General features: G+C 34.5%; 1 protein-coding gene across 1 annotated transcript in view; it reads right to left on the bottom strand.

Annotated features, from left to right (window-relative positions):
- Positions 1 to 25,687, bottom strand: part of LOC149770756 (E3 ubiquitin-protein ligase TRIM56-like) — an 87,486-nt gene extending 61,799 nt beyond the window's left edge. The window contains exons 1-4 of the mRNA XM_089949163.1: positions 24,566 to 25,687; positions 8,206 to 8,229; positions 6,280 to 6,303; positions 790 to 813 (exon numbers count right to left, since the gene is read on the bottom strand). Of these exons, the coding sequence (XP_089805289.1) occupies positions 790 to 813; positions 6,280 to 6,303; positions 8,206 to 8,229; positions 24,566 to 25,600 (1,107 nt within the window). The 5' untranslated portion in view covers positions 25,601 to 25,687. The remainder of the gene's footprint in view (positions 1 to 789; positions 814 to 6,279; positions 6,304 to 8,205; positions 8,230 to 24,565) is intronic.
- Between the last annotated feature and the right edge of the window lie 1,898 nt (positions 25,688 to 27,585).

The following is a 27,585-nucleotide window of genomic DNA, read 5'->3' as shown; positions in this document are numbered from 1 at the left end:
CACTATTTACTATCTATTTAATGAAGTACATTTTAGACAATGCACCATTTACAGAGTAATTGTGATCACTAATTAGAGTTGTGCCTACTGTGCTTTGAAACATAGTTGCGCAGGGATTGTTAGGCCATATGTACATATAAACTAAACGTTCACTTAATGTTAATTTCATCTTTTGGCGCTCAATAATCAATTGTAGCCTAAACAAAACCGAATGTCATACAAGTAAATCGGTAATTTTTGTGACATTATCATTTTAACAACGACATGACTATATTATACTCAAGATACGCATCCCGTATATTTTGTTGAATATGATAAGAAAATGATGTCCGTATTTCTAAAATCAAGTTTCATGGTTACATTTCCCTGCTTGTGACCTTGAAATGTAAGATATAACAAAACAATGTTAATCATAGTATATATTTAGAAAAGTGCAACTAATTATCATGTCAAGGCTTGTAAAGTTCAAGGCCGGGCAGTCAATGATTTAACAGGATGTACAGCTGGTCGGTCAATGTAGAACTATAATATTCACATCATGAACCAAAGGTATAATTAATTAGCCAATACAAGTGCCGGGTTGTACGGATTTGCTAAAAGAAGGACGTTATTTCTTTTTCCCACAAAGCAATAAATGCGCGATATAGAACCAATATGACAAGGGTATGAATAAAAATTTTGGATAATAATTACTTTTCATAAATATATTCGTCTCAGACATCGCATAATAAATGCAAGTAATACATGATTTGTGCTTATTTACGCAGAGTATCTTTATTGTTTACTTACTCTTTCTTTTTTCTCTCTTTCTTCCTGAAAGAAAAGAATAAGTCTGATGTTAGAGAAGATGATCTAAATGCCTATAATATGCTCTCCAGAAAGGGAGAGGACACGAAATAGTTGTCGTTTTAAAAAGTATATTGTACGCTTTGCTTCGTATGTAAATCTTTGAATATGAACTTTTCTTTCCTTTCTTTATCCTGCAATGTTTCATCAGTTTGGTAATATCTAAATGTAGGCAAAAAGTAAAGTGCGCTGCTAATTCCAACAACAAATTAAACGGCAGACAGCCTATCATCAAATATACACTGCCTCTCTGAAGTTCTTGTTTTATTATTGTTTCACTGCATTTGCCCTCAAACTGTGTGTATAATTATGAAGTCACTCATCTCTCAATTGTCGTGTGGACTGGTATAAGTAAAACGTACCGCGGATGCGGTAATTTGTGATCAGGAAAGTGGGCAAACAAAACCAATATTGTTTTATTTCAGAAAAGTATAACGTTTTCAAACATGCTCATCTGCTTATTTTTTCGAAGACATTAGCTGTCATTCTTTTTTTCCAAATCCATGCTCTTTCTTCAGTATTTGATTAGTTTGTATAATTAAAGAGTTTTTTGCTGCACAAATGCCTGCAGAACATTTCTCTTTCTCTCTCTCTCTCTCTCTCTACAGTACAGTATATCCAAAATGATAGTTCAGTACATTGGTATAAATTGGCAATGTATGTTTATTTCTTACACACAAATGATACAAATGTGTTTTGTGTATGTACTGGTGTGGACATTCTTGAAAGACCAAGATAATATGATTAGAAAATCTTATCAGGTTTCCTCACTATTTTCATCAAGGAAAAGGAATAGGTAGTACATTATGCAAATACGACACTGTCCTAATTAAATTCACATTGCACACTTGATACGTCTTCCAGAAGATAATCATTTGTTGATATTTGAATATTAGAAGAAAGGAAAATAAGAAACTTGCACTTTTCATAACAGTTCATCTTACGCTATGAGATTGTAAGAACCGTTCTCTCTGCATTAGATCATAAAATATTATTTTCGTCAATCGATGTAATTTGAAAAAGAAAAGAAAAACGTGGATCAAGCACGGTCATATGACGGCAAAATGCTATTTTACTAGATTTGTATAAATTGGCAGTGTGTGTTTCATTTTTTATACAAAATAATGATAAAAAGTGTTTTTGTGTCTGTGCTGGTGTGTACATTCTCGAACAATAACGAGAATCTGATTATAAAATCTTACACTATGGGTATTTCAGACCAATCTGAATACACTTCTTTGGAAGTGTTAGGCAACGTCAACTGCATCATTTTTGTCAAAGCTGATTGATTCATATCCCTATATATGGAGCATGGACTTAAATGTTATAATTATCGGCGTGGATAAGTATAAAACGTGATGATTTTTATGACAAAACAAGATGTCAACCATGGTCGCGTGCACATAAGCTTGTTTAACTATCTTTATACTGGCTGAATCCAATGAACCATTATTAATGCCAAAACATGTATTATATGTTGATGAAATATATCTGTAATAATTGCATAATTTGTCTTGTATAAATGGCTGATATAGTCCATTCACAATGGCATTTTTCTGACCCGAATTCGTTGTACTATCCCCACCGAATTAATGAATAAACATCAAATGTATATTAGCCGTAAATGCAAAATGGATGACAGCAGTTAATTCTACTTCATTTAAAGCTTGAATTTAACGCGATGTTTAAATATAATGATACTGATGCAACTAACGTAGGACACCAAGTCCAATGGTAGCTAAAAGCACAATATCAGAATCAAAAGCACTAATGCAAATACAATCCACACATCTGCTAAGATATATTCCTATCATTTGGCAGACTTTCGATTAAAATTAAAGTAAACGTTTTCGGTACTGAAGCATTAAGGGATACACAAATTGAAAACAGTTCCACTTTGAAAACATCAATGATTAAATAAAAATAAAATGATTAAATACGGATAAAATGATTAAGTACTAATAAAATGGTTAAGTACAAATAAAAAGGCCATGAGGATATTGCATATAGTATTTGTTGTTTTCACGCATCATTCAAATTAGAATTTTGTATTGTAAGGAACACTTTGTAAAAAACACAAGAAAATGATTTTGGATGATTTAGCAGATGGAAAAATGGCTGTTTGATTTTTATGTTATTATTATAGGGGTTAACGTCATTTTTCAGCACAAGATAGACTTATACATGACGGCCAGTATAAATGGTGCAGGAATAACTCGCGGAAAACCCCGAAAAGGACCACCGACCCACGAGAAGCTACTGGCGTGAGATAGCAGTGATCCATAACGCTGAGCGCTTTAGACCACTCGGCCACTAGGGGCCCCCGGTGATTGTTTGATATAAACGATATAAACGATTTAATAATCTTGACGACGGGTCCGGTTGCCTAGTGCTTAGAGCGTCCGCCTCGGATTCGGGAGGTCGCGGGTTCGAACCCCCGCCGAATCATAAGAAAAATGGTATCAGCAGCTACCTCGCTAGACGCTCAGCATTAAGAGGTTAGTGTTAGGACTGGTCAGCATAATGTAAATGGGTGGGTCATGACGTTATATGTCTCCGGCATGATGTTTGTGTGTCATCTTTAAGAACAAAATCATTAAGTTTATCACGACATGACTAATGTGCTGAGTACTACGTATGTATTTTAAATATAAAAATTAAGCGCTACATAACCTTTTCTTGTAAGACATTGTAAATAACTTTTATTTTGATGTTGTTTTTCTTGCTCTGGGTTAACGCCATTCCTCAGTGAAATATAGGCTATACATGGCGGCAAGTACACCTGGTGCAGGAAGAACTACGGAAAAAAAATCCTTTAAGAACCACCGGCCCAAGAAATTCCACTAGCAAGCTTTCTCACATACCCACATTGGCCGAGTCAGAGACTCGAACCCACGTGGACAGAGGTGAGATAGCCGTGATCGGCAAAGGTAAGCGCTTTCGAACACTAGGCCCCTCTTAAGAAGCATCCTAGTGGAAACCCTATCTCAATATTACATTTCATTCAGAAGTAGCAATAACAAAGATTTTCAAGATGACCATACTGGTGCACATATTTGACATCAGATCGGCCCCATTTTCATCATAATAAGTCTCTTAGTAACAATATCACGTTGACATGACCGTCCTTTCAGCAGGAGCGGCTATTACGAGATTTGCAAGATGGCATCAATTGCCAGAATGTCAATGATATATTATATTGCCGATTTTCACGTCTAGTATGCAATTAAGATAATAATTAAATTTCTCAATTGTTTGCATAATACATGTTTCCTAAATAATTTAAAGTCGATTAAAAGGCAGGCACAACCCGACCCGTTTTCATTTATTTGTTTTAGAACTTATTTCATAATGTCGAGGTTTCCTCTGATATTCTTCTATATTCCATCCACATTTGATTTTTAGTTGGTAATATGGCATTCGATACAGCTGTCCCATCGCACACCTATAATGTTGTTTTCGTACATAATTTCTGGACTTACTTTTGAGAACTAAATATTCATTAAACAATCAGATGTTAAAATATCAGGAATCAGTTATTGCAATAAATTTTAAAACTAGTGTGTAATTTAATTTTCTTTTAGATTAATGGCGGGTCGGAGGATGCAGTTTTGGTGCATACAGTATCTGATGAAAACTGCTGATTTATTTACCTTCGGCTTTATGGGGGATACCGCAGGTAACGACTAAGATTGTCCAGGAAAATCACAATACCTACCGCTGACAAATTATACTTGAGGGTGACAACATTTTGGACAGATTGCTTAGATTGCATATGAAGCTGGTGTAATATTGGTAACCACACAAATTGTGTTCTGTGGCATAAATGGGATAGACAATTTTTCAAAATACCTCCATTTATGCGAGCAGTACTTTGTGTTTAGTCAATAATAATTTTGAAACCTGTTTCTCCTCAACTTGAATTTCTAGAGTTTTTACAGTATCTGCACAATTAGCAATATCACCACCAGTCAGTATAGTAAATTGTCAAGTATGGAAAAGATTACACACACACACACACACACACACACACACACACACATATATATATATATATATATATATATATATATATATATATAGTAATCGAATAATTGACAAATTCAACTTTAAACGACTTATAATGCAATTGTGTCTGTTTCCTATGTGACAAGGATAAATTGTGTATAATGCCGATCAGCGTATACACGTACACAAAACTATAATATACATTGATAATATACAACGAAAAAACTTTATTCGATACCCTACTTCTCTAAACATTCCTAACACTATGAGGGAGTATCGAATCAAATGGCTTGAAACAAGTCAGTAGAGGAAAAAATAATCTGAAACCAGGTCTGCTTAACTATTTATATACCAATGTTTGAAGACTAAACATGTTAATATAGGCGAGTATCCTTTTCGGAAACCAGTTTGAGTTTCATAGATTACCCCCCTTTGACTTGTCTATGCAGTCCGTCTTTATTCAATATAGCAATGACGTTCTTATTTAGCACAACGATGCGTAGAACGCCTTGGCAATTGTTAGGATCATTTAATACATTTTTTTGGTGACAAAAGATAATGTGTACCCACGCATGCCTGCCAGAATGAAACGTAGAATTAGACAAATTTTGCAATATTGGAGTAGTGTATGTCACAGTGTTTGAATATCTCATTGAACATACTCCAGAGTAATTACGTATAGTTTAAAGTGTTAACGCTTTATACTAACTCGACAGATTCATTGAAATATTGTTACTGCATAGCTACTTTGCTCGAGATAAACTCATTGCTCCTTATTAAATACCAATATGTCTTAGCTGGTCACGTAGCAACAGAAACCGTGCAGACGTCGTATCTTGTGTGGCTCCATCATTGATTCAGGGACTACGCATCGCGTATGTTTTGTTGAATATGATAAGAAAGTGTTTCCGGTATTTCTAAAATTGTATTCCGCACATGGAAACAAGTTTCATTATTACATTTTCCTTCGTGTGACCTTTACGTTTGGGATAAAATATACAATGTTAGCCACATTATACATTTAGAAAAAGAAACCCACTAGTTATCATATCAGTGCTTCTAAAAGTTTGGACCCGACAGTCAATACTTTAACAGGACAGAAAGTTGGTAGGACAATGTCATATCATTATAGACACTTCTTGAGACAAACGTATAATGTATTAGTCCATTAAAGTGTCCGCTTGCATGCATTTATTGAACAAACGATGCTACTTCGTTTTCCGTCGAAAGTAATACATGTGCAATATCGAAAAAAAAAATTAAATAGACACGGGTTTGAAAATAATCCTTCTTTGGTAATGGTAAAAAAATGAGGAAAGGTTGGCAATAATTATTTTTCGTAAATATTGTTATATTAGAAATCATATAATTGTAGGTAACGCATGATTTGATATATTTACTGAAAGCAACTATAATTTTACTTACTCTTTCTTTTTTCTCTCTTTCTTCCTGAAAGAATAGGATAAATCTGATATTAGTCAAGATGAAATATCCTACATATTTGTTCTCAAGAGGGGAAGTATATACGCCTCCACGTATTCATCCATTGTAAGGTAGGACAAAATTATATAAATGATGATTCATAGTTTACATTTCGCTATAAAATACTAAAACTGTCAATATAACGTAGGATAGTGGCGATAAAATAAACCATCAACAAAGTTTTTGTTGCATGACTAAGAAACCTTTGAGCACAAGAACTAGCATTAATGTAAACATTTTGTCTGTACTTTCAAACGATACAATCTGGTCACGCACATAAGCTACAAATATATACATTTTTGGTGAAGCCATGACGTGTGAACTAAAATCCCTGTTTTGTACAGAACAAAATTTCCTCGTGGTAATAAATGTTAACCAACCATCCAGATTATATGCACATTTAAAACCTTAATGTCCAGGCTCCAAAACAGGTTACTTTCTTTCATTCCTTTCTTGTAGTATCGACCAATGTCAAGAACGCTACGTCACATTATGTATATGGATAAAGTTTTCTGTCAACATCTCAGGAAAGCTTGGAATGGTAAGGACCGAATAATCAATAATTAACATAGCATATCATGCACTTTTTAAATGATTACGATAATTCGGTGGTCGGTAAAGCTCACTGTGTACACTTAGTGACTGAGAATGTATTCACACTTGTAAACGTATAAAACGGCATTATCAGTTTAATGGGGGTTCTGGCTCACTATTTTCTGCGTGAAAAAGTGAGCGATGCCCCCTTGATATATACAGCTAGGGTATCGTGCTTTCTGGCTCAATTGTTTGTTTTGTTTTGTGCGTGAGAGTCTGTGTTTTTTGTGTCAGTGTGTTTATAATATATATTATCATTTTTGTATGCATGTGTGCATCCGATGGCGAATATTTGAATGTCATATGCTGAGTATCGTTTGTCATCAAAGGAGCACGTCATGTTGTGTTAATGAGTAGCGTAGAGATGTGATGTCGATGGGATTGGGATGTTCTCATGGTCTAATAATGTATATGTCCTTGTAGTTTGCTTGTCTGCAGTGATCGATGGTAGCGATTTTATCGACGATTTTTTTTTAAAATTTGACACTTGGCTTTTTATTGACGGTGCCATCGTGAGGAGGATGTGATCCCCACTCATCATGGTGCGTTGGTGTTGTTTATGTTGGAGATGATTGACGTTGGTATTATTGATAGGATGAAATATGAAATTAATAGATGGCATAATATCGATATGAGCAGGAATATATAATAGAACAACACAAGCCACCGTATGTAAAATATAAAAATCTGATCAATTACATAAACTAAATTAAACTGAAAATTATATTTCAGTTATTAAATTTTCTTAGACATATACATACTAAATTTACGCGCAAGTCAATTAGTGGTCCTGTCATACCGATAAAACAAATATCATCTAATAATCAAGTGACTGTTCAGACTCAAATTGCCGTCATCTCAGCATAAACTGGTTGGCTGCCGATACTTTCCAAATCACCGTTTGTGACAGGTCAGCACCACCCACCCACCCTCTCTCTCTGTCCAGCCGCTTCGGATCATCAGCCGTAACTTGGTTGTAGACTGCGCACTTTCACACTATGCGGTACAAGTAAATAAACGAACTGCAGATGGTTCTACCAGACAGTACAACTAATTAATAAGGTAGAGAGTGGTTACATACAACATAATCACAAAACCTGTATCTCGCTATGACCATGTGGTACAGTCCCAACACTATACATTATAATGATAAAGTCAATGCACATAAACAATCCAGTTCTGGATGTCCTTCCTTATCACATAAGTTTTAAAAGGTGTATTAGGGATGAACATTATGTGCACTTACTGGCTGAATGAACGCATCTTAATACTTACTTTTCCTTTTTTCTCTCTTTCTTCCTGAAACAATATAATAATTTGATATCAGACAATGTGAATGAAACATCCATTAAATGCAATCAAAAGAGATGTTAAACATATCATCGCCAATGCCAACACACATATGTCATTACTTGAGCAGAGTATTCAAGAATCAATGTCGTTAGAACGAATCTATTTTACAGCTTGGCTTGTATTTAGGTCTCTGAATTTTAACTCTTCTCTCTTTTCTGTATCCTAAAGTGATAACCAGTACTGAGCTGCAATGTTTTCCGCCATAAAGTACATTTATATTTTTATGGAAAAAGTGCATTAAACATGCGATCAGACATAAACAAGCAAATAAATAAAGAGATTTTCGGTATTTTTCATAATTTCCCGGAACTTGTAAAATATGCATCTTTGTCTACAGCAGTTAAGAAAAAGAATGTTGGTCAGTCATCAAATATGCCCCATCTGGGCTAACAAAGGAAACGAATATTGTATCAACGTAATCTATCCTTTTTAACTGAATACAACATTTATATATGACACATTATGCTGCACAGTAAAATTAATATTTTCGAGGAGATTGAAGAAAGAAGCATGAGCCATTTCTTTGCAATAATGAAAATGATCATTGTATTATTAATTCTTATACGAAATAGCTTTACAAACGTGTTGATGGGTATGGTCATGATGACATTCTTAAGAAGACAAACCAAAATTATCAGATTTTTTTTTAAGATAGTATTCAAGATTCTTGCTTTTATTACGGACATCAGACAAGAAAAAACAGCAAATTGTACAATGATGACACTTCATAAAAATTAAGCGCATATACGGTTTCCAGTAGATGGTCGTTTGAGTTGCACGTTTCAAATCAAGACATCTTACACTAAGATATTTCATGTTGATCTGTTTAAATTTTTTTCTGGAAGAGATAGGTAATGTCAATCGCAGCTTTGCAGGTTTCTTTTTCGTTCTTGTTGTGCTTGGCTTAACATGATAACAATGGCTCAGTGTATAACATATAGTGAATTTGTTATGACGAAACGATGCCAAAGGCCTTGCACTACAACCTTGATTACCAAAGACTTAAATAAAAGTACATTAAAACGTGCCACTTCTGTTATGCATTAAGTAAGCGGAGTGCTCTCATCCTTGTTCAGCTTGAACATTATAACAATTATAAAAGGTCTACAAGTAATTGAGTGTAAATAAACATTTAAGCTTTCTCTTTTGAACATTTATTCAGGTAAGGACACTCTGACGTACCTTATAAATAGCAACGTGTAACATTTTCTTTTGTTCCTGGGTAGAATGTGTTATTTCCTAATTGTTTATGCCTCAAAAGTATAGAAAATGGCTAGCATTCCCGATAAAGACTGATTTTGTGACCAAGACAGTGATATTTTCAAACTTACATATTTTCCAAGCATTCCAGATATATACAGTGCTGCGTAAACTTGGAGTATCTTATAGAACATTCTGAAACTTTCCAGTAATATAAATAGTAATATAAATACAGGGGTCTTAAGCCCACCAGTTTAGTTTAGTTACAGCAGCCTAAGTGGATACATATCTACATTTTTCTGAGATGGCATCAAGAGGCTGCAAGAGCCTGTAATATGTGTTATTTCCTAATTGCATTTTCCTATGTCTGCGGACAATGTACCAAGACAAGAGCGAAAAAGTACTCCGTGGAATCTTTTCAATGACAGCTCATCCACGCGCCTCAAAGCCGTGCTGCTCCATAATAGAAACAAGTACCCGTCTCTTCCCTTGGCTCACTCCGTGCACCTCAAAAAAAGATTACAACAGCATCAAGACCTTGCTGTTACGCCTTGACGTATGATGAAAACGGATGAGGTCATCGAATGCTTCAAAATGATTTCATTCCTGATGGGTCTCTAAGGCGGCTTTACCAATTTTCACTGATATCTTTGCTTTGGGACAGCAGGGACACCAAGGACAACACAGGTGGGACTGGCCACAGCGCACCGAGTTTTCTGTGGGGAGGAACAACGTCAAGTGGGAGCCATAGGTGGACACCGGAAGGTACTAATGACCAACATTGCACATTACATTGGACCTTATTAAACAATTTGTCAGAACTCTAGATAAGGAGTCGGCAGCCTTCAAATACCTTCAAGACTTCTTCCCTAAGCTATCTGAGGCAAAGATCAAAGTCGGCGATTCGTCGGACCACATATAAATAAGATGCTGAAGTGCAATGAATTCCCCAAGAAGCTCACTAATAAGGAGAAAGCGAATTGGAACAGCTTTGTCGCAGTGGTTCGGGGCTTCCTGGGCAATCACAAGGCCAAAAACAATGTGGAGCTGGTTGAGATTGTGGTGAAAACGCACGGCACGATCGGCTGCAGGATGTCCCTCAAAGTCCATATCCTTGATGCTCATCTTGATAAATTTAAGGAGAAAATGGAAGCGTACTTGGAGGAACAAAGCGAGCGCTTCCAACATGATATACTGAATGTTCAACGCAACAACAATCAATATTAAAACGAATACATGATGGTAGACTACATGTGGGAGCTGATGCGTGAACGTAGTTTACAGTATAATCGTAAATCTCGAAAACCTACTCACTTCTAAACCTGTTGTAGTCATTTTTTTTATTATTTTAGTATAAATACATGTTAATTTTGATTCATATGTTGTTGTATTTTTACTTTATGTGAACTAAAAGACACATACTCCCGTGTTCTCATTGGAAATATATACATTTCAAAATATCACTGTCCTGGTCACAAACGCAAAGTTTCTGGGGCATGTTCTATATTGTTTAGGCATATGCAATTACGAAATAACACTTACTACCCAGGAACCAAACTTGTGTTGCATAATGTAGTTATAGTGTTATTTGTGTAATGTGAATTGTTTATATAAGCGAGATAATCATTTATATAAGCGAGATAATCATTTATATAAGCGAGATAATCATTTATATAAGCGAGATAATCATACCTTACTATGCAAGCATAACATTTATTCATGAGCATATGCTTATTTCATTTAAACGTATAAAGACGATTGTTTCTGTTGTTTGTTTCTTGTTTATCTTTCCTTTATTCGAATCGTCACTACTTGGATATTATAAATGATACATACTGAATATAATATTCTCCTGGCACCAGAACCTGCATTTAGTCCCCATATTTTGGACACAATATTTATTATAGAAGAAAGTATTTTTTTGAATGTGTTCATGTCATTTCGATTTTTAAAACAAGCCGAAAGTATGGACAAAGCAATGGGTCACGAAAGACAATTCTTTTTCAGTACATTAGAGAAAATGGCTACTTTATACTTAATTCTTAAACTAAGAAATTAAAAAGATCTTCTGTATATGTTCTGGTGTGGGCATTCTTCAACACTACACTAGCATAATCCGACTATAAAATTATCTGACATTTCAGTACTGTTTTGAATAACGAATAGTGAGTAAATCTGGTACTGAATTATCAATTTTCATTTTTCTGGGACACGGCTTCACATGATACAATTGACAGAGATGATAAATATCCACGTGGTAGTTTTGTATGACACGTTTAAAGCATTGTATTGTCTAACATTTGAGTCTGAGGCCTACCCTTGCTTACCAGTTAGCGGAATTTCTCATTGGAATGGTCACGTTTCCATAATAATCTACTGCGTCGTAGGACAATAATTGAGATGTGCGTATATAGTGAGCTTGTGAGAAAATAAGTTTCATTCCAATATTAAATCAGTTTATGGGAAACAATTTAGCTTACAGTCTCGATGCAATTAGAAATCATTTGAAAGGAAATATTGTTAAATCATTCATTGGAATTACTTACGTGCTCATTGACTTTTCGGATTAACATATATTACTTTTGATTTTATTTTAAATTCATTCCAAGACCTTCGTGACGGTATCATTAATATATTCAGACATAGAAGACCATGGTATATCAGGACATTCAAGACTACTTACTTCGAGACAACTGTAGTTCATCGAGAACATTATATATTATTAGACATTCGGACAGTTATGATTATTTAGAATTTAATTCACAAAACTGTATTTTTACCTTTTTCAGTGGTGTCTATGGAAATAATGTGTTTGTTGACTTATTTTTCACTTATTGGCCTTACATCTTTTTGTTAGTTATTTTAAGAACTAGAATAGCAATCACTGCATGTGTATGGTTGTTTCTTTTGATAGACTGTATCTAACTGTATCATATAAATCCGTGAGCCACATCACAGTTTTCATTATGTAAATCTGAGTAGCCGTAAATTATATCCTGGATATTTCACTCTTTTTAATAGTAAGTATAGATTATTGGTGAGTAACAAGGGAATCGAAATAATTACTTAAATACAAATAAACAGGCTGCAAATAGATGATAATTTTACTTGTGCATATCTATCTTTGTATAGTGTCCTAGGATTAAACATTTTTCAATGCGGTGTATCAAGACAGATTCCTTTTCTTTCCTGTCCTCGGAACTCCAGTTGCGGTTGCGAGCAATTGCCATAAGTGTTAGACTACTGAAAGTGTGCCACAGGAAGGGAACTGTTCTGCAACTTGACTTATGCACACCTTCTTTGCCATCAAATCATATATGCAAAGACTGAGCCGTATATGTAACTTTTTAATTTTCTCTGACATAAAAAAGCTACATATCTTACATGTGATGGGATAAATTAGATTCTCTGTTTTACAAGTTCTGTTTGGATCATGTTTGTTTATTTTCTCGCAAGTCGGTTTGCAAGAGAATGTGGTGGTCATTGTAATATATAGAATGGTTTGAAAGTTTTTAGCGCTACAAAGTCCATATTTATTATAGTGGTCTTAATTAGTGATTATCTTAGCTTTGCCCCGACTAGGGCATATTTGAGCATTCTGGTCTCCGGTAGGTTAATATTAGTTTTTTCGGGAAGTTTAAGTTTAGCGTGTCATATGATTTGATGATGAGCCAGTGACTATGCGTATAAATAGTGATTTGGTCAAACAGAAATTCATTCCTGTTTTAGATCAGTATGTGGGGATCCATTTTGTGATCAGAGTTTATTGGGTTGTTCTTGCAATAACAACAATTGGAAAGGAATCATGTATTGTAAGTGGTCACTGACCTGTGGATTAACACTTTGGATTTGTGTAATATTAGTTAAAGACATTACCATTGCTAAAGATCATTGGTATATCAGGACATTCGTCACTCTTTGAACATTCTATATCGCTGGACTTGTGATAGTACAATTGTATTCTACTGACATCAATAGATTGTTGAATTTCGTAAAGTATTGGCACAATTATATATAAAGCATTGGTTTCACTGTGTATATATATATATATATATATATATATATATATATATATATATATATATATATATATATATATATATATATATCTGTGTGTGTGTGTGTGTGTGTGTCTATGCATGTATGTGTTTGTGAGCGTGCCTGTATTCGTGCATACAACGATGCTTATATCACTTTGTCGCTTAAATGTTGCCATTTTCAGATTAACATAAGTCGTGCCTATTTTATTTTAATCTGATTAATAACCTAGCCAAGTCGATAAATAATAGGAAGTGCACCTGATTAAGAATGTCCAGTTCAACCTTATAACGCTCTTAAAACTGCTCTAACCGCAACATCACTTGCAGCAACAGACAACTTAACTGATTGGCTGACATTTGGAGTTGTAGTAACTGGCGCGCTTTTAAGTATGGCTTTCAACTTGTCGAAAACCTCCTGACATTTTTCAGTCCAAAGGAACTTGGTTTTCTTACTCTATACATTTGTCAGGGGTTCAGCAGTTATAGAAAAATTGGAATAAATTTTTTTATAGTATCCGGCCATAATTACAAATCGCATCAATTGCTTTTTATTTACAGGAACAGGGAATCAGAGATAGCCTTCACCTTATAATCTATAGGTTTAACTTGTCCATGTCCCATGATGTGTCCTAGAAAAGTTACATTAGCATGGCATAACTCACTTTTAGATAAATTAATTGTCAAACATGCATCTGTGAGACGGTAAAAGAATTTCCGAGTTGTTGCTTAATGTTATTTTCAGATGTCATTGTAAATCATCCATGTAAGCATCACAATTGTCTGGACCAGAGGTAATCATATTCATCAGATGTTGAAATGTACTTGGTGACCCTATCATCCCAAGCGGCATTACTTTATATTGGTAAAGTCCATCTCCAATGACGAATGCCGAAAATCCCTTTGATGTTTCCGTTACTGGAATTTACCAAAATCTTTTAAGAAGGTCAAATTTAGTGACATATTAGGCATTCCCAATCTTATCGATGCAGTCATCGATTCTAGGCAACGGAAATAAATCTATTGTGTCGCACTATTCACCTTCTTATAATCAATGCACATACGGAAAGTTTCATCTGTTTCTGGAAAAAGTATACACTGTTAACTCCAGTCATTTTTACTGGGCTCTATAAAATCAGTCTCTAGTAGAAGGAAAAAAAAATCCTTTTTCAAATATTTCTGTCTGAGAGGGTGTTGTTTCACAGGTTTGGAATTTACAATTTCTTCGTCATGGAAAATGTTGTTGGTTCTTGAAGGGACATCTGGAAATAAGTGCTCATATTCAAATAATAACTGTTTAAGTTCATTTCTTTTTTGCTCGTGCAAATGTGAAAACGTCTTGTCCAGATAGTTCATAATTTCTGGATTCCTATGATTTGTTACTCCAATGTCAGTAGAATCCGATGGTATTCCTTCACATACATGTTCACTGAGTGGGACAGGTACAACTAAATTAATTGCATGTTTAACCTGGCTATCTCTTTCAGTATAATGGTACTCCTATAATATATTTAGATCCCAGGAGCACTAATATTATTTTTAATTCATACACTGTCTTCTTAACCTTGTAAGGGCCATAATATATAATTTGAAGAACAGTATGAAGAATGAACAAGAGAGACAGAACTGGATTACTACAAAAATCACAAGTTCTCTCCACAATAGTTCTTTCAAACCATATTTTCGCTTTTGACTTGACTTGCTGGATGCCAGATTCAACAACATAGACTGGGAAGTTCCAAACAAAAAGGTGATCCTTGATCGGATTGGACAGAGCTGGAAAGGCTAAACTGAGTAAAAAAATCTTTATCAAAGTTTTAATATTCCTCAAAGGAATTGCCTCTTGAAACCTTGTTGACGCACACATAATGGTCAACAGGTAAAGGTTAACTGACTTGGTCTTAGGGAAGGGACCAACACAATATACCATAATTCTACTAAATGGTTCGTCAAAGGCAGGTATTGGCTGTAGATGAGCCTTGGGAATTTTCTGAATAGGTGTTCCAACCATTTGACAGGTATGACAAGATCTACATTACTTACAAGCATCACTTTTGATTGTTGGCCAATATAAGTGGATTAAGATCCTGTGATACGTTGTATTGATCCCTAAATGACCAGCCAAAGGAGTTTCATGGGCCAGACTAGGTATTTCTGTCTGTAAGGTTTTGGAACTACAATTTAATAGTTCACTTTCCATTCGTCATCAGCAAGTACATCGGGAAGTCTCCATTGTCTCATAAGAATTCCATTTTTAATGAAATAACAGATAGAAACTTCAGTAGCTTCAGTTTCACTAATGTTTCTTTAAAACAAACAGGACATCTCAGAATCTTGTTTCCTTTTCGACAAGTGATCGTCGTTTATCACCCTGATTAGAATAAAGAGAACGAGTCGTTAAAAGAGGATCACTGTGATCAATACATTCTGATTGACCCAAACAAGAAGTGAAAGTGATCTCATCAAAAGCCTGGCCAATACATGTGTCAGCTAAATGAATACTTTCCTTATCTACATCATTCTCAAGAGCTTTCTTTGCCATAGCTCTGGTAACTGCACAATCTGGAAATAAATCAGGGATATTTTTTCAACTGGATCGACTTTCTGATCCAACCAAGGCTTGTCAGTTACAAGTGGATTAACCACAACCTTACCTCCAGCTATGTCGTTGCCTAGTAATAAATGAATGCCCTCAAATAGTAAAACAGAGAGTGTCAAAAGTCCTGAGACTAAGTCCGAGAAGCTTCTTTGTCCCTTAACATATTACTAGGGATATGATTGGCCAAATCACCCACGATTGATATAGAACCCTTCGATAGGAATGGTTCATAATTCTCCATAATAAAATCAGACTTGTCTTTGTTAGACCCAGCAGATGTATTGCTTTCAATACATGGCCGTGACCTTGACCTCTTAGATATAAACACATTTGGAATAGGCCTGTCTTGATTCTGATGCCTATTTTATAATTTGTAGCAATCAGAAATCACGTGTCATTTTTTCTTTCGACAGGTACACGTATGAAAAGACAAGGACCTTGAATCAAGCTTCTCTGAAATTTGATTTTTATAAGTCGTGCAAGTTTGATTTTTAGAAGGGCTTGTATTAGGCTGAAATACTCTTCTGCCAGAAGAGTGTTGAGTATAAGTCTTATTTACAAAAGGAACTGTATGAGTTAAATAATAATGAGCTGCATTGTCCAAAGTTTCGATATGATGCTGGTCAAGATAAGACTTAATGTCACTATGGACACAGATTTTGAACTCTTCAAGTAATATAAGTTGTTTGAGACTTTGATAATCTTGTTCAACATTCTTGGCTAAGTAACATCTATCAAATAACTGCTCTTTTTGTCTAGCAAATTCGATATGAGTTTTTATAGCTTTTTATCTATAGTTTCTGATTTTTTGCCGATAAGCTTCAGGGACTAACTCGTACCTTAAGATGAATTCTTAGACCGTATCAAAGTCACCACTTTGTTGAACTGACAGTGAACGGTAAATAACACTAGCTTTACCAATGAGTACACATTGTAATAATTGAGTCCAATGCTCCCTTGGCCATTTCACATTTTCAGCAACTTCGTCAAAATAAGGAAAATATTTGTCTACTTCTTTTTCTCTGAAAGGGAGCACTAATCTAATATTCTTTGCGGGATCAAAACTGAAATTTGGATTGGAAGTATGAATGTGCCTTCACTTGCAAGTTCCATTTATTTCATTCTAAACTTATATTCCCTCTCTTTCTTCTCTCTTTGGATTTGCATTTGTTCTTTTTGTAATTGCATTTGTCTTTATTTCTCGTTTTCTTCTGCCTGTAAATACATTTGTTTTTCTTTCTCTCATAGCGATCTGCCTCTCCTCTTTCTCAAATTGCAATTTTATTGGTTCTTTTTGTAATAATATTTGTTCTTTTTTATTTCTCCAATTTCTTTTCTTCTTTCTCTTTCTCCAATTTCATTTGTTCTTTTTTTTCAATTGCTTTGGTTCTTTTTCTTTTTCTTTTTCCAATTGTGGTTGGATTTGCATGTGTTATTCTTTTTTATCTGTCTAAGTTCCAGCTTCCTCAAATCCAATTCTGTTTTGTATTTTAATTTTAATTCCTTCATTTTTGTGTCAGTCTGATACAGATTTACTGATCGAAACCAAAGCACTTGTATCCAAAACAGTCTTTTGTACCAAATATTGAATCAAACTATTTCTTGTTTCCTGTTTCGTTAAGGAAGCCTTAACCTACGATATATCGTATTTTCTGGCAAGTTGAATCAACTCATCTTTTTGGAGAAGATCTAATTGTTCCTGGACAGAATTTGAAAGAAAGATTTCTACTTTTGATAACATTTTAGAAAAAGCTTGCTGATTTCACTAAGATTTAAAAAACTAAGAAAATTAAAATTTAAAAAACAACGTTTTTCTGAAATATTCCATCCAAAGTTCAAAGTTATCTAGAACAAGTCGCCAATTTCTTATGTCATGTGTTTAGACTCTAATAAACAGTAACACAATAAAGAATGACAACAACAAGGTTTGAAAAAATACAAATATTTATTTCTTTAAAAAAAATTATGTAAAAATGAAAAAGTATGAACTTACGGTTTTAAGAATCAAACCCCAAAATAATCCAAGAATAATCCAATAATAAAATTTTAGCATTGCTAATAACAAAATGAAACTCGTAGAATTGTGTACTTTTTAAAGGTCGCGTACATCCAGTGTGATCCTGACGAAAACCAATCATTTTACCCATATAAATAAAAAAAGACCTCGACAACAAGGAATCATTTTACACTAAAATAGAACTTGTTTACGTGGTTGCTACTAATGTTCAATCAAGGTCAGGATCTAGATCAACAACTCATATTTATAAAACAGTCAAAGTCAAACTATTTTCTGAAAAAGTATCATCTCTAGTGAAAAAAATTGCATTACAGCGGCATGTAATGGAAAACAAAAAATAAAAACTGACAAACAATTAAATTTATATAAATATATATTAAATCTGATAAAATTAAATCAAATATGCATAACACCAAGTTGCGAATTTTAGGGGAATTATTTTTAGAGAATTCACCAATTCAACCTTGCAGAATTGGTACAAAATAAGGACAGAAAACATCAAGCACTGTTTCATTTTGTCAGCTTAGATGGTCCATGGTCAAATGTTTTGCGCTTTTTGCTCAAAATGTGGAATGCCTCCTCAAATGCAGGAACGCCCTCTTATCTTTTCGCAAAATATATCAATTGACTATCACATATCGTTCATTTATCAATAGTGTTTGCGCATGAGTGTCGTATACCATTGTTTTTTTTTTTTTTTTTTACACTTATCTTGTTTAATTTTACGTTAGCTTATCCTGCTAGAGTTATGTTTTGTTTCCTTTCATTCAGTTTGTTTTGTTTATCGTTTGCGTGTTTAATTCGTGCTTTTTGTTTGTTTCTTCCGGCATTTGTTTTGTTTTCACCTCGTTTGTTTTGTTTTTACCTCGTTTGTTTTGTGTCCACCTCGTTTGTTTTGTTTTCACCTCGTTTGGTTTGTTCGAGTGTTGTGCTTATTATTTAGATGCCGTTACTTTGTCATCTGATTGGTTCAATTTAGTTTACTTTGTTTTCTTTCCTATTTCTCTGTTTCATTTTTGATTCGTTTGTTTTATTGAGGACAGAAAACACCACACACTTTTTCATTTTGTCAGCTCAGATGGTCCATGGTCAAATATTTTGCGCTCTTGGCTCAATATGTGGAATACCTCCTCAAATGCAGAAGCACCCTCTCATCTTTTCGCAAAATATATCAACTGACTATTACCTATAGTCCATTTGTCAATAGTGTTTGCGCATGAGTGTTGTATATCAGTGCTTCTTTACACTTTCTGATCTATCATTTTTAATTTTACGTTTGCTTATCCTGATAGAGTTATGTTTTGTTCCCTCTTTGTTAAGTCTATTTTGTTTTTCGTTTACGTGTTTCATTCGTGCTTTGTTTGCTTCTTCTGGCATTTGTTTTGTGTTCACCTCGTTTGTTTTGTGTTCACCTCGTTTGTTTTGTTTTCACCTCGTCTGTTTTGTTTTCACCTTGTTTGTTTTGTTAGAGTATTGCGCTTATTATTTAGATGCCGTTATTTTGTTTGTCGTCTGATTGGTTCATTTTAGTTTACTTTGTTTTCTTTCATATTTCTTTCTTTCATTTTTTGACTCGCTTGTTTTATTGAGTTTCAATGTTTTAATTTTAAATGCCGTTGTTTCGTTTGGCATCTTCTTGTCTCATTCTTGTCTCATTGGGTGTTTTATTTTGACATTTGCCTCTTTAGTTTGTATTGATCTTAATGTATGAGCTCTAATGTTTTTATTTTACAAGGATGATTTTGCATTTTATCTTGTCTTCTTTTGTTTGAATGTTACTTTGTTTTTATTTCATATTGTTAGCGGCGATGGCCTTCCATAAAATAATCCTTTATTATAAAATAAAATATTATGAAGGCAATAACCTCTCTCACGCTGTTTACGCCTTAGGTTACCATTTTGGTTTGTCACGTGATCATATTACACGAGACTAGATTTATTTTTAGATGAGGATAACCCTTCGTACATCACAGTCTGACTGTCTTTAAATGCGAGTTTTCTGTCTTTTTTAATTGAACACAAGATTAATAGAAAAACAAAATTGTTATTCAAATCAAATGGAAATCCAAATGAAAGTAAAATATTTGAAAAAAGTATGTAGTAGTGTTCCCCTTGTAAGTAAACAAATGCACATATTTAAATTTAGTCGTACTCGGGAGTTATGGAGGACAATTACTGCCATAATTGCATTCGTGTATTTTATTTATGTGTATGCATTTTCTATTATGATATGATGAATATTCGATCCGACATTATCTTAGTGCATTTTATATTAGTTCCGTGTTGCATATTCTATTTTATATAAAATGCAGAATATAAAAATGAAGAATAGAATATGCATCATATAGTAATATAAAATACATGAGAATAATTATGGCTATAGCTGCCGATAAACGTCTTAAATCCAGATAAAGAAACGAACTTATCCATTATATTGCGGAATATAAGCATGAAAGAAATAGCCACGGATCCCCTATTGAACCCACAAACTATGACTAAATTGCATTTTCTTGCAAAAACAAAATGAAAAGCAAAACACTGCTTTGAATAATTTTTTAAAGCTAAGATATACCTTCACAGACAACCATATTTTGAAGCTAACCGTATACGGTAGTTCATTTAATTTAATTTATTTTAACTTTAGTAATTGGAGCATTTCATGTAGACCGCAATTATAACATAAATATAGTGTTTTGATTCGCTGCCATTGTTTAACAAGTCGTTATACCTGGATGCAACATCACAACAGCCGTTCGACCCCCATTATTTCCCACTCATTTTCAAGCAATTACTTTAAAATATTTCATTTTTTAGTGTAAGATCCCGGTTTTGTGAGGTAATTAAGATGGAAACATTCCTCACTGAAACTGTTTATCTTTTGCACATTATTTTGTGAAAGGCTTTGAAAGATGGAACTTCGTTAACAAAACAGTACTGTAACTAATAATTTTGGGATTTTTTTATGTTTAATTGGGAGGGGGTGGTGGGGCTAGGGGCTAAGTGATTGTGTATGCTTTAAGATAACTGTCTTGCTAAATATAAAATATAGGCTTTAATTTAGTTTTATTTTATAGCTGTACAAAAAAGAATTAAAAGTAGATAAGATGATGTTTTCTTTTAATCTTACAAACCGACTAAACATTATGGAGGAATAGACATATTTCATATCACGTGATGGCCTCTTGTGAAATTACCCTTGTTAAGAATGAATTGTTTGGTTTGAAACGAATGACAGAATGCGCATGCGTGCATTATATTTATCGGTTGTATGAGTACATGAACTTAAAAAGCTGCATGAGCACACGAATCTAAAGGCTGTATGACTACATGAAGTTAAATGACTTTATGAGTACATGAACATTAAAAGCTGTAAGAGTACTTGAAATTAAATGCCTGTATGAATACTTGAAGTTAAATGCATGCATGAATACTTTAAGTTAAATGCCTGTATGAGTACTTTAATTTAAATGCCTGTATGAATGCTTGAATTTAAATGCCTGTAAGAGTACTTGAATTTAAATGCCTGTAAGAGTACTTGAATTTAAATGCCTGTATGAATACTTTAATTTAAATGCCTGCATGAATACTTTCATTTAAATGCCTGTATGAATACTTGAATTTAAATGCCTGTATGAATACTTGTAGTTAAATGCCTGTATGAATACTTGAAGTTAAATGCCTGTATGAGTACTTTAATTTAAATGCCTGTATGAATGCTTGAATTTAAATGCCTGTAAGAGTATTTGAATTTAAATGCCTGTAAGAGTACTTGAATTTAAATGCCTGTATGAATACTTGAATTTAAATGCCTGTATGAATACTTTAATTTGAATGCCTGTATGAATACTTTAATTTAAATGCCTGTATGAATACTTGAATTTAAATGCCTGTATGAATACTTTAATTTAAATGCCTGTATGAATACTTGAATTTAAATGCCTGTATGAATACTTTAAGTTAAATGCCTGTATGAATACTTAAAGTTAAAATGTTATTTGGTGTGTGATTTGGATTTTTAACGTAGCTTTAACAATGTTTCAGTCATATCGCTACGATGTCTGCACTGTGGTAGTTTATAGTGATGTCTAGCACTGAGGCATCATGCCGCAGACATGTAGCATGACGTCCCACCCAATCACATTATCCTGACACCAGGTCGACCAGTCCTAGCACTAACCTCTTAATGCTGAACACCAAGCGAGGCAGCTGTTAGTACCATTTTTGTAAGTCTATGGTATGACTTGGACGGGGATCGCACCCACGACCTGCCGCATCCGAGGCGGACGCCCTAACCACTAGGCCACCGGAGCGGTTTGAAGTTAAAAAGCTGCATTAATGCATGAAGGTAAAGGGCTATACAAGTGCATGCAGTTAAATGGCCGTATTAATACATGAAGTTAAATGACCGTATGAGTACATGAAGTTAAATGGCTGAATGAGTACATGTAGTTAGAAAGCTGCATGCGAACATTAAGCTAGATGTTTGTATGAGTGCATTAAGTTATATGGCTGTATGAGTACAAGAAGTTAAAATCTCGCCAAACGTATCGCAATAAACTCGTACGTTTCGGACCAAACAATGCATCAAATGTTTTTACTCAGTACTATAGTCATGGTGTCCATATATTTTTAGGATGGGTCTGTGCTGCTAATATATTTGACTGATTGTATATAAATTTATATCGAAAGGCCACAATGTGTGTGTGTGTGTGTGTGTGTGTGTGTGTGTGTGTGTGTGAGAGAGAGAGAGAGAGAGAGTTGATAGTGGAACACTTAAATGCTTTTGGAGAGTGTTTCAATTCAACCTCTAGCTAACTTGCGGTATGATCATTAATTTAGACAAATGAATGTTTAATATAATAAACAAGATATCATAAATAATACAACCGGATATTACACAAGATCTTCTAACGAAAGGAGAGGGTGAAGTTTGGTTTCTTGACAATTTGTATCATTTGGTTGGACCATTCACATGATTATTAAATATAAATCTCTAGAAGAAGAAAGCAATTATCCACAGTTCAGTGCTCCGTGATTAAAATGAACATTACTTAACCCGCGTCCCTAGTTTCATTCCTATCGGAACTTTTTCTTCAAGTAGGAATATAAACTTCGAATATAATTAGTCGTTCAAATGGAATAACATGGCGCTAAAAAGATGCGAAATCAGTCAGAACAATGTATGCTTGCTGTTGCAACAATTGTGGTGAACTTCGCCAGGGAGAGGGGGTAGGACAACAAAAGACATCAAAGTGATGTGTATTTCTACAACAACGTCCGAGATTATTTCACGACTGGACTAAAATGATCAAGAGCTAATCCAATCTGTTTCATTCATCTATCACTGCGCCTTCTGTTATCATAATGGGGCATACCAGTTTCATACTTAATAGAGTTTTATCAACTTAAATATTTCAATAGCACCGAACAAAATTCAAGCTGGAAAGAAACAATTAAAAATGCTACTACGTGTAATTAAAAATGCACACAAAATCACTCATGTGGAATCTGAAGAAACGATTTTTGTATTGTATTCATACACTTAACATGTTCTGTAATAAATATTGGCAGATGTAATGACACAATCTAGAATGATAGATAATACAAAACTGAATCGTACAAGATAGAAGAAGCAACATACAATAGTAGAAAACACGAGCATAAAATTAAAATACAATTACGCACTTATGGCGGTAATGGCCATACATAATAAAAGTGTATGGTTCGAAATATTCACTCTTGTATTACTGTATATTATTTATGACCCATAACCAGACCATTATCTTAATAAATGACGTCACCTTATCTAAATAGCTTACTCAAAACAAACTCGGCGCATTGATGTTTAGTAAATGCACTATAGGTAGAATCTATTCCAGTATATGGTCGTACACGTTAAGGCTTGGGACGTTTTGTTTGCGATATTAAATTCCAAATTGTCTTCATGTAACAGTATCTGCTAAACATGGAAACGCGAGGGCAATCATGTATGTCTCATTTCCAAATGCTGTCCAAGCATGTGGAGTAAAATCGATGACAACACCAAATTATGTATTTCCTTTAATTAGTTTGCGCTTTGTAGTTAAAGTGAACTAAGGAATCTGCGTCAACATTCATTGTAATTTTATTGACAAACATACGGAAATCTGGATACCGTTTATATTATTTCCTAAAACGTAAATATCACAGAATATACATGTAAATCTTATGTTGCTAATCGTCTTGTACGCTGAGCCTAATGTATGGCATAGTAAAGTTCAGACTTCATCAACGAAGTTCAAAAATATATACACAACAACTCAATGTAAGAAGATGTTTGGTTTTTAATCTATTGAGACTGCAGTCATTGCTTATTTAGTAAAAGGTAAGAGAAAAGACTTAAAATTATTTAGCACATTGTGACTGAAATTTACGAGCACTGATACTTACGGCGTCAGTGGAATCTTGCAAGATGCCAATCAAGGGAATCAGTTTATTTTCGATGATTTTGGCTGGCGAAAACAATTTGTTATCCAGACGTATGGTGGGTGTTGTTTCAGTCTTTAATATTGCTGCAGAAAGTATTTGTTCAATATCAGGACCTTTATTTACTATCTCTATGTCTGCCCCCTGATCTCTTAGCTTTTGTGCATTGTCCCTGGTGTTAGAACACGAGCTGAATTCTTCCTGCATATATCTTCTGAAAACTTCGTTTTGCTCTCTAAGGAGGTGATAAACATTTTTTATTTTGTCTTTAAATTTTGCAGCTTCTTGGTCAATTGCTTTGTGCAGTTGTGCACACTGGTCGTCAACTGCTTTTAATTCCTCCCGCTCAGCATCATTAATGCTTCTATCAAGCTCCTCTCCTTTTGCTGTGGAAGCCTTGATACGACTCAGCCTGTCTGAACATTGATTCAATTTCGTATCAAGGGTCTTTTTCACTTCGGCTGCAACATCAGCTACGGATTTTGTCGGATGTGTGTCGTGCTTAATCACTTTGCACATGAACCAAATAGGCACTGTACAATCTTGGCAAACAAGCTTAATTTCCTCTTCTGGATGTTGATCACAGAACACACGTTGTCGGATTTTACCTTTCGTTTCAGAATCCAGAGTTCCCAAATCACATATTTTGTGATGCCTACTCAGTTTCGATTTTTCGTGGACATAGCAACATGTTTGACACAAATTCTCCTCGCAGTCCAAACATCTACTGCATGCAATGTTTTTCGGACCACAAATCTCACAAGGGAATTTCTCACTCGATTCCGTATCGATGTAGAAATTACTTTGAAATCCCGAAATCCCACTTTTCGGTAAATGTACACTTGTTCTGCATATGGGGCAATTAAACTGACCATTGTGAAGGTTAACCTGTACATAATCTTCCAGACACTTGTAACAAAAGCTGTGGTGACATGAGATTAGCTTCGGATTCTTAAAACTATCCATGCAAATACTGCATTCCTGTCGACTTGCTGCCATTTTCGAAGGCACTTTCGTTTTGTTCCACCAACAAGGAGATACGTGTATAGCAAGCAGACGTGTTAGCGCCACCTGTTGGATGAAAGTGTTCAGTGATTGTCATACGTTCAATGATTGCTCCCTAGCTCGGGCCATTTTAAGTCAGGTTTTGAAACAACTACCTTAAGGATATGACCGAGCGATGATCCGATCGGGATGAGGGCCTTTAGAGGCAAGAATACTTAGGGTGAAAGGTTAACAAGACAAAACGTACTCAACGAAAAACGTATTAACGTCAAAAACCATACCAAATTGTATATTTATTCAAATTAAATCAAGTCCAAGCAGGCGGAGACATTTAGTGATGTTGTGTAGTATATTGCATGTTTCGTGTATCATACTATACTACTTCTCCATAAGTCTTACATAGGCCAGATTGGTTCTAGGTTGATTTCACTGATCATCATTATAAATTTATTTCGGAGTATATGTTGTTCAGTGATATAGGAAACAAATTCCGTGAGATGATGTGACGACGTCTGACTTTTCAATAAATGAAGATCTAAGCGACTTTTGATACATTTCATCGATCTGAGTACCAAACATATGTACAGATATGGTTTGTTTTTACTTTGTCTTTTGTGTTGGTTTTTGTTGTTTTGTTGCTTTGTTTTTGTTTGGGAGGTCCTTATGGGGGTGTTGTTCTTGTTATTTTTTTATTTTTGTTTTTTGGGGGGTGGGTAGATTTTTGGGGGCCTTTTGGGTATGTGTGGGCGGGAGTTTAGTTTTAAATTTTGCCACAAATATCCTTTGATGATCAGAACCCTCTGATTCAATTATTTCACAATTCTAAGCTCCACAGTCTGAAGTACAGCTATGTTCCACAACCTTGGCCAGTTATCATACTGAGTGCAAACTTACATTTGTCTCGGCAAGGTCAGTTAAGTACAGTCGTGGTGGTGGATGACAAAGTCGAGAAGAAAACTAACGAAGTAATTCATTCATTATATAAAGTATGATTATATTTCATTAATGAATAATCCTATCCCTGGCATACTCCTTGTAATAATAACATCAACATGAATAATCCTATCCCTGGCATACTCCTTGTAATAATATATCAACATGAATAATCCTATCCCTGGCATACTCCTTGTAATAACATATCAACATGAATACCTATCCCTGGCATACTCCTTGTAATAATATATCAACATGAATAATCCTATCCCTGGCATACTCCTTGTAATAACATATCAACATGAATACCTATCCCTGGCATACTCCTTGTAATAACATATCAGCATGAATAATCCTATCCCTGGCATACTCCTTGTAATAACATATCAACATGAATAATCCTATCCCTGGCATACTCCTTGTAATAACATATCAACATGAATACCTATCCCTGGCATACTCCTTGTAATAATATATCAACATTAATAATCCTATCCCTGGCATACTCCTTGTAATAACATATCAACATGATTACCTATCCCTGGCATACTCCTTGTAATAATATATCAACATGAATAATCCTATCCCTGGCATACTCCTTGTAATAACATATCAGCATGAATACCTATCCCTGGCATACTCCTTGTAATAATATATCAACATGAATATCTATCCCTGGCATACTCCTTGTAATAATATATCAACATGAATAATCCTATCCCTGGCACAGTCCTTGTAATAACATATCAACATGAATACCTATCCCTGGCATACTCCTTGTAATAATATATCAACATGAATAATCCTATCCCTGGCATACTCCTTGTAATAACATATCAACATGAATACATATCCCTGGCATACTCCTTGTAATAATATATCAACATGAATGATCCTATCCCTGGCATACTCCTTGTAGTAATTTATCAAAATGAATATGTTCACATACAGAGAGAGATAGAGAGAGAGAGATGCCAAACATTTTCAAAAACAAAGCACGAAAAAATAATGTAGCTTTGAAATTTTCTCATGCAATAGCTTTAATA

The sequence above is a fragment of the Sinohyriopsis cumingii genome, unplaced genomic scaffold (genome assembly GCF_028554795.1).
Source record: "Sinohyriopsis cumingii isolate HCF-2022 unplaced genomic scaffold, ASM2855479v2 utg002414l, whole genome shotgun sequence".
NCBI classification, from domain to species: domain Eukaryota; kingdom Metazoa; phylum Mollusca; class Bivalvia; order Unionida; family Unionidae; genus Sinohyriopsis; species Sinohyriopsis cumingii.
The sequence above is the reverse complement of the archived record's forward strand: the minus strand, read 5'-3'. Positions and strand labels throughout refer to the sequence as shown.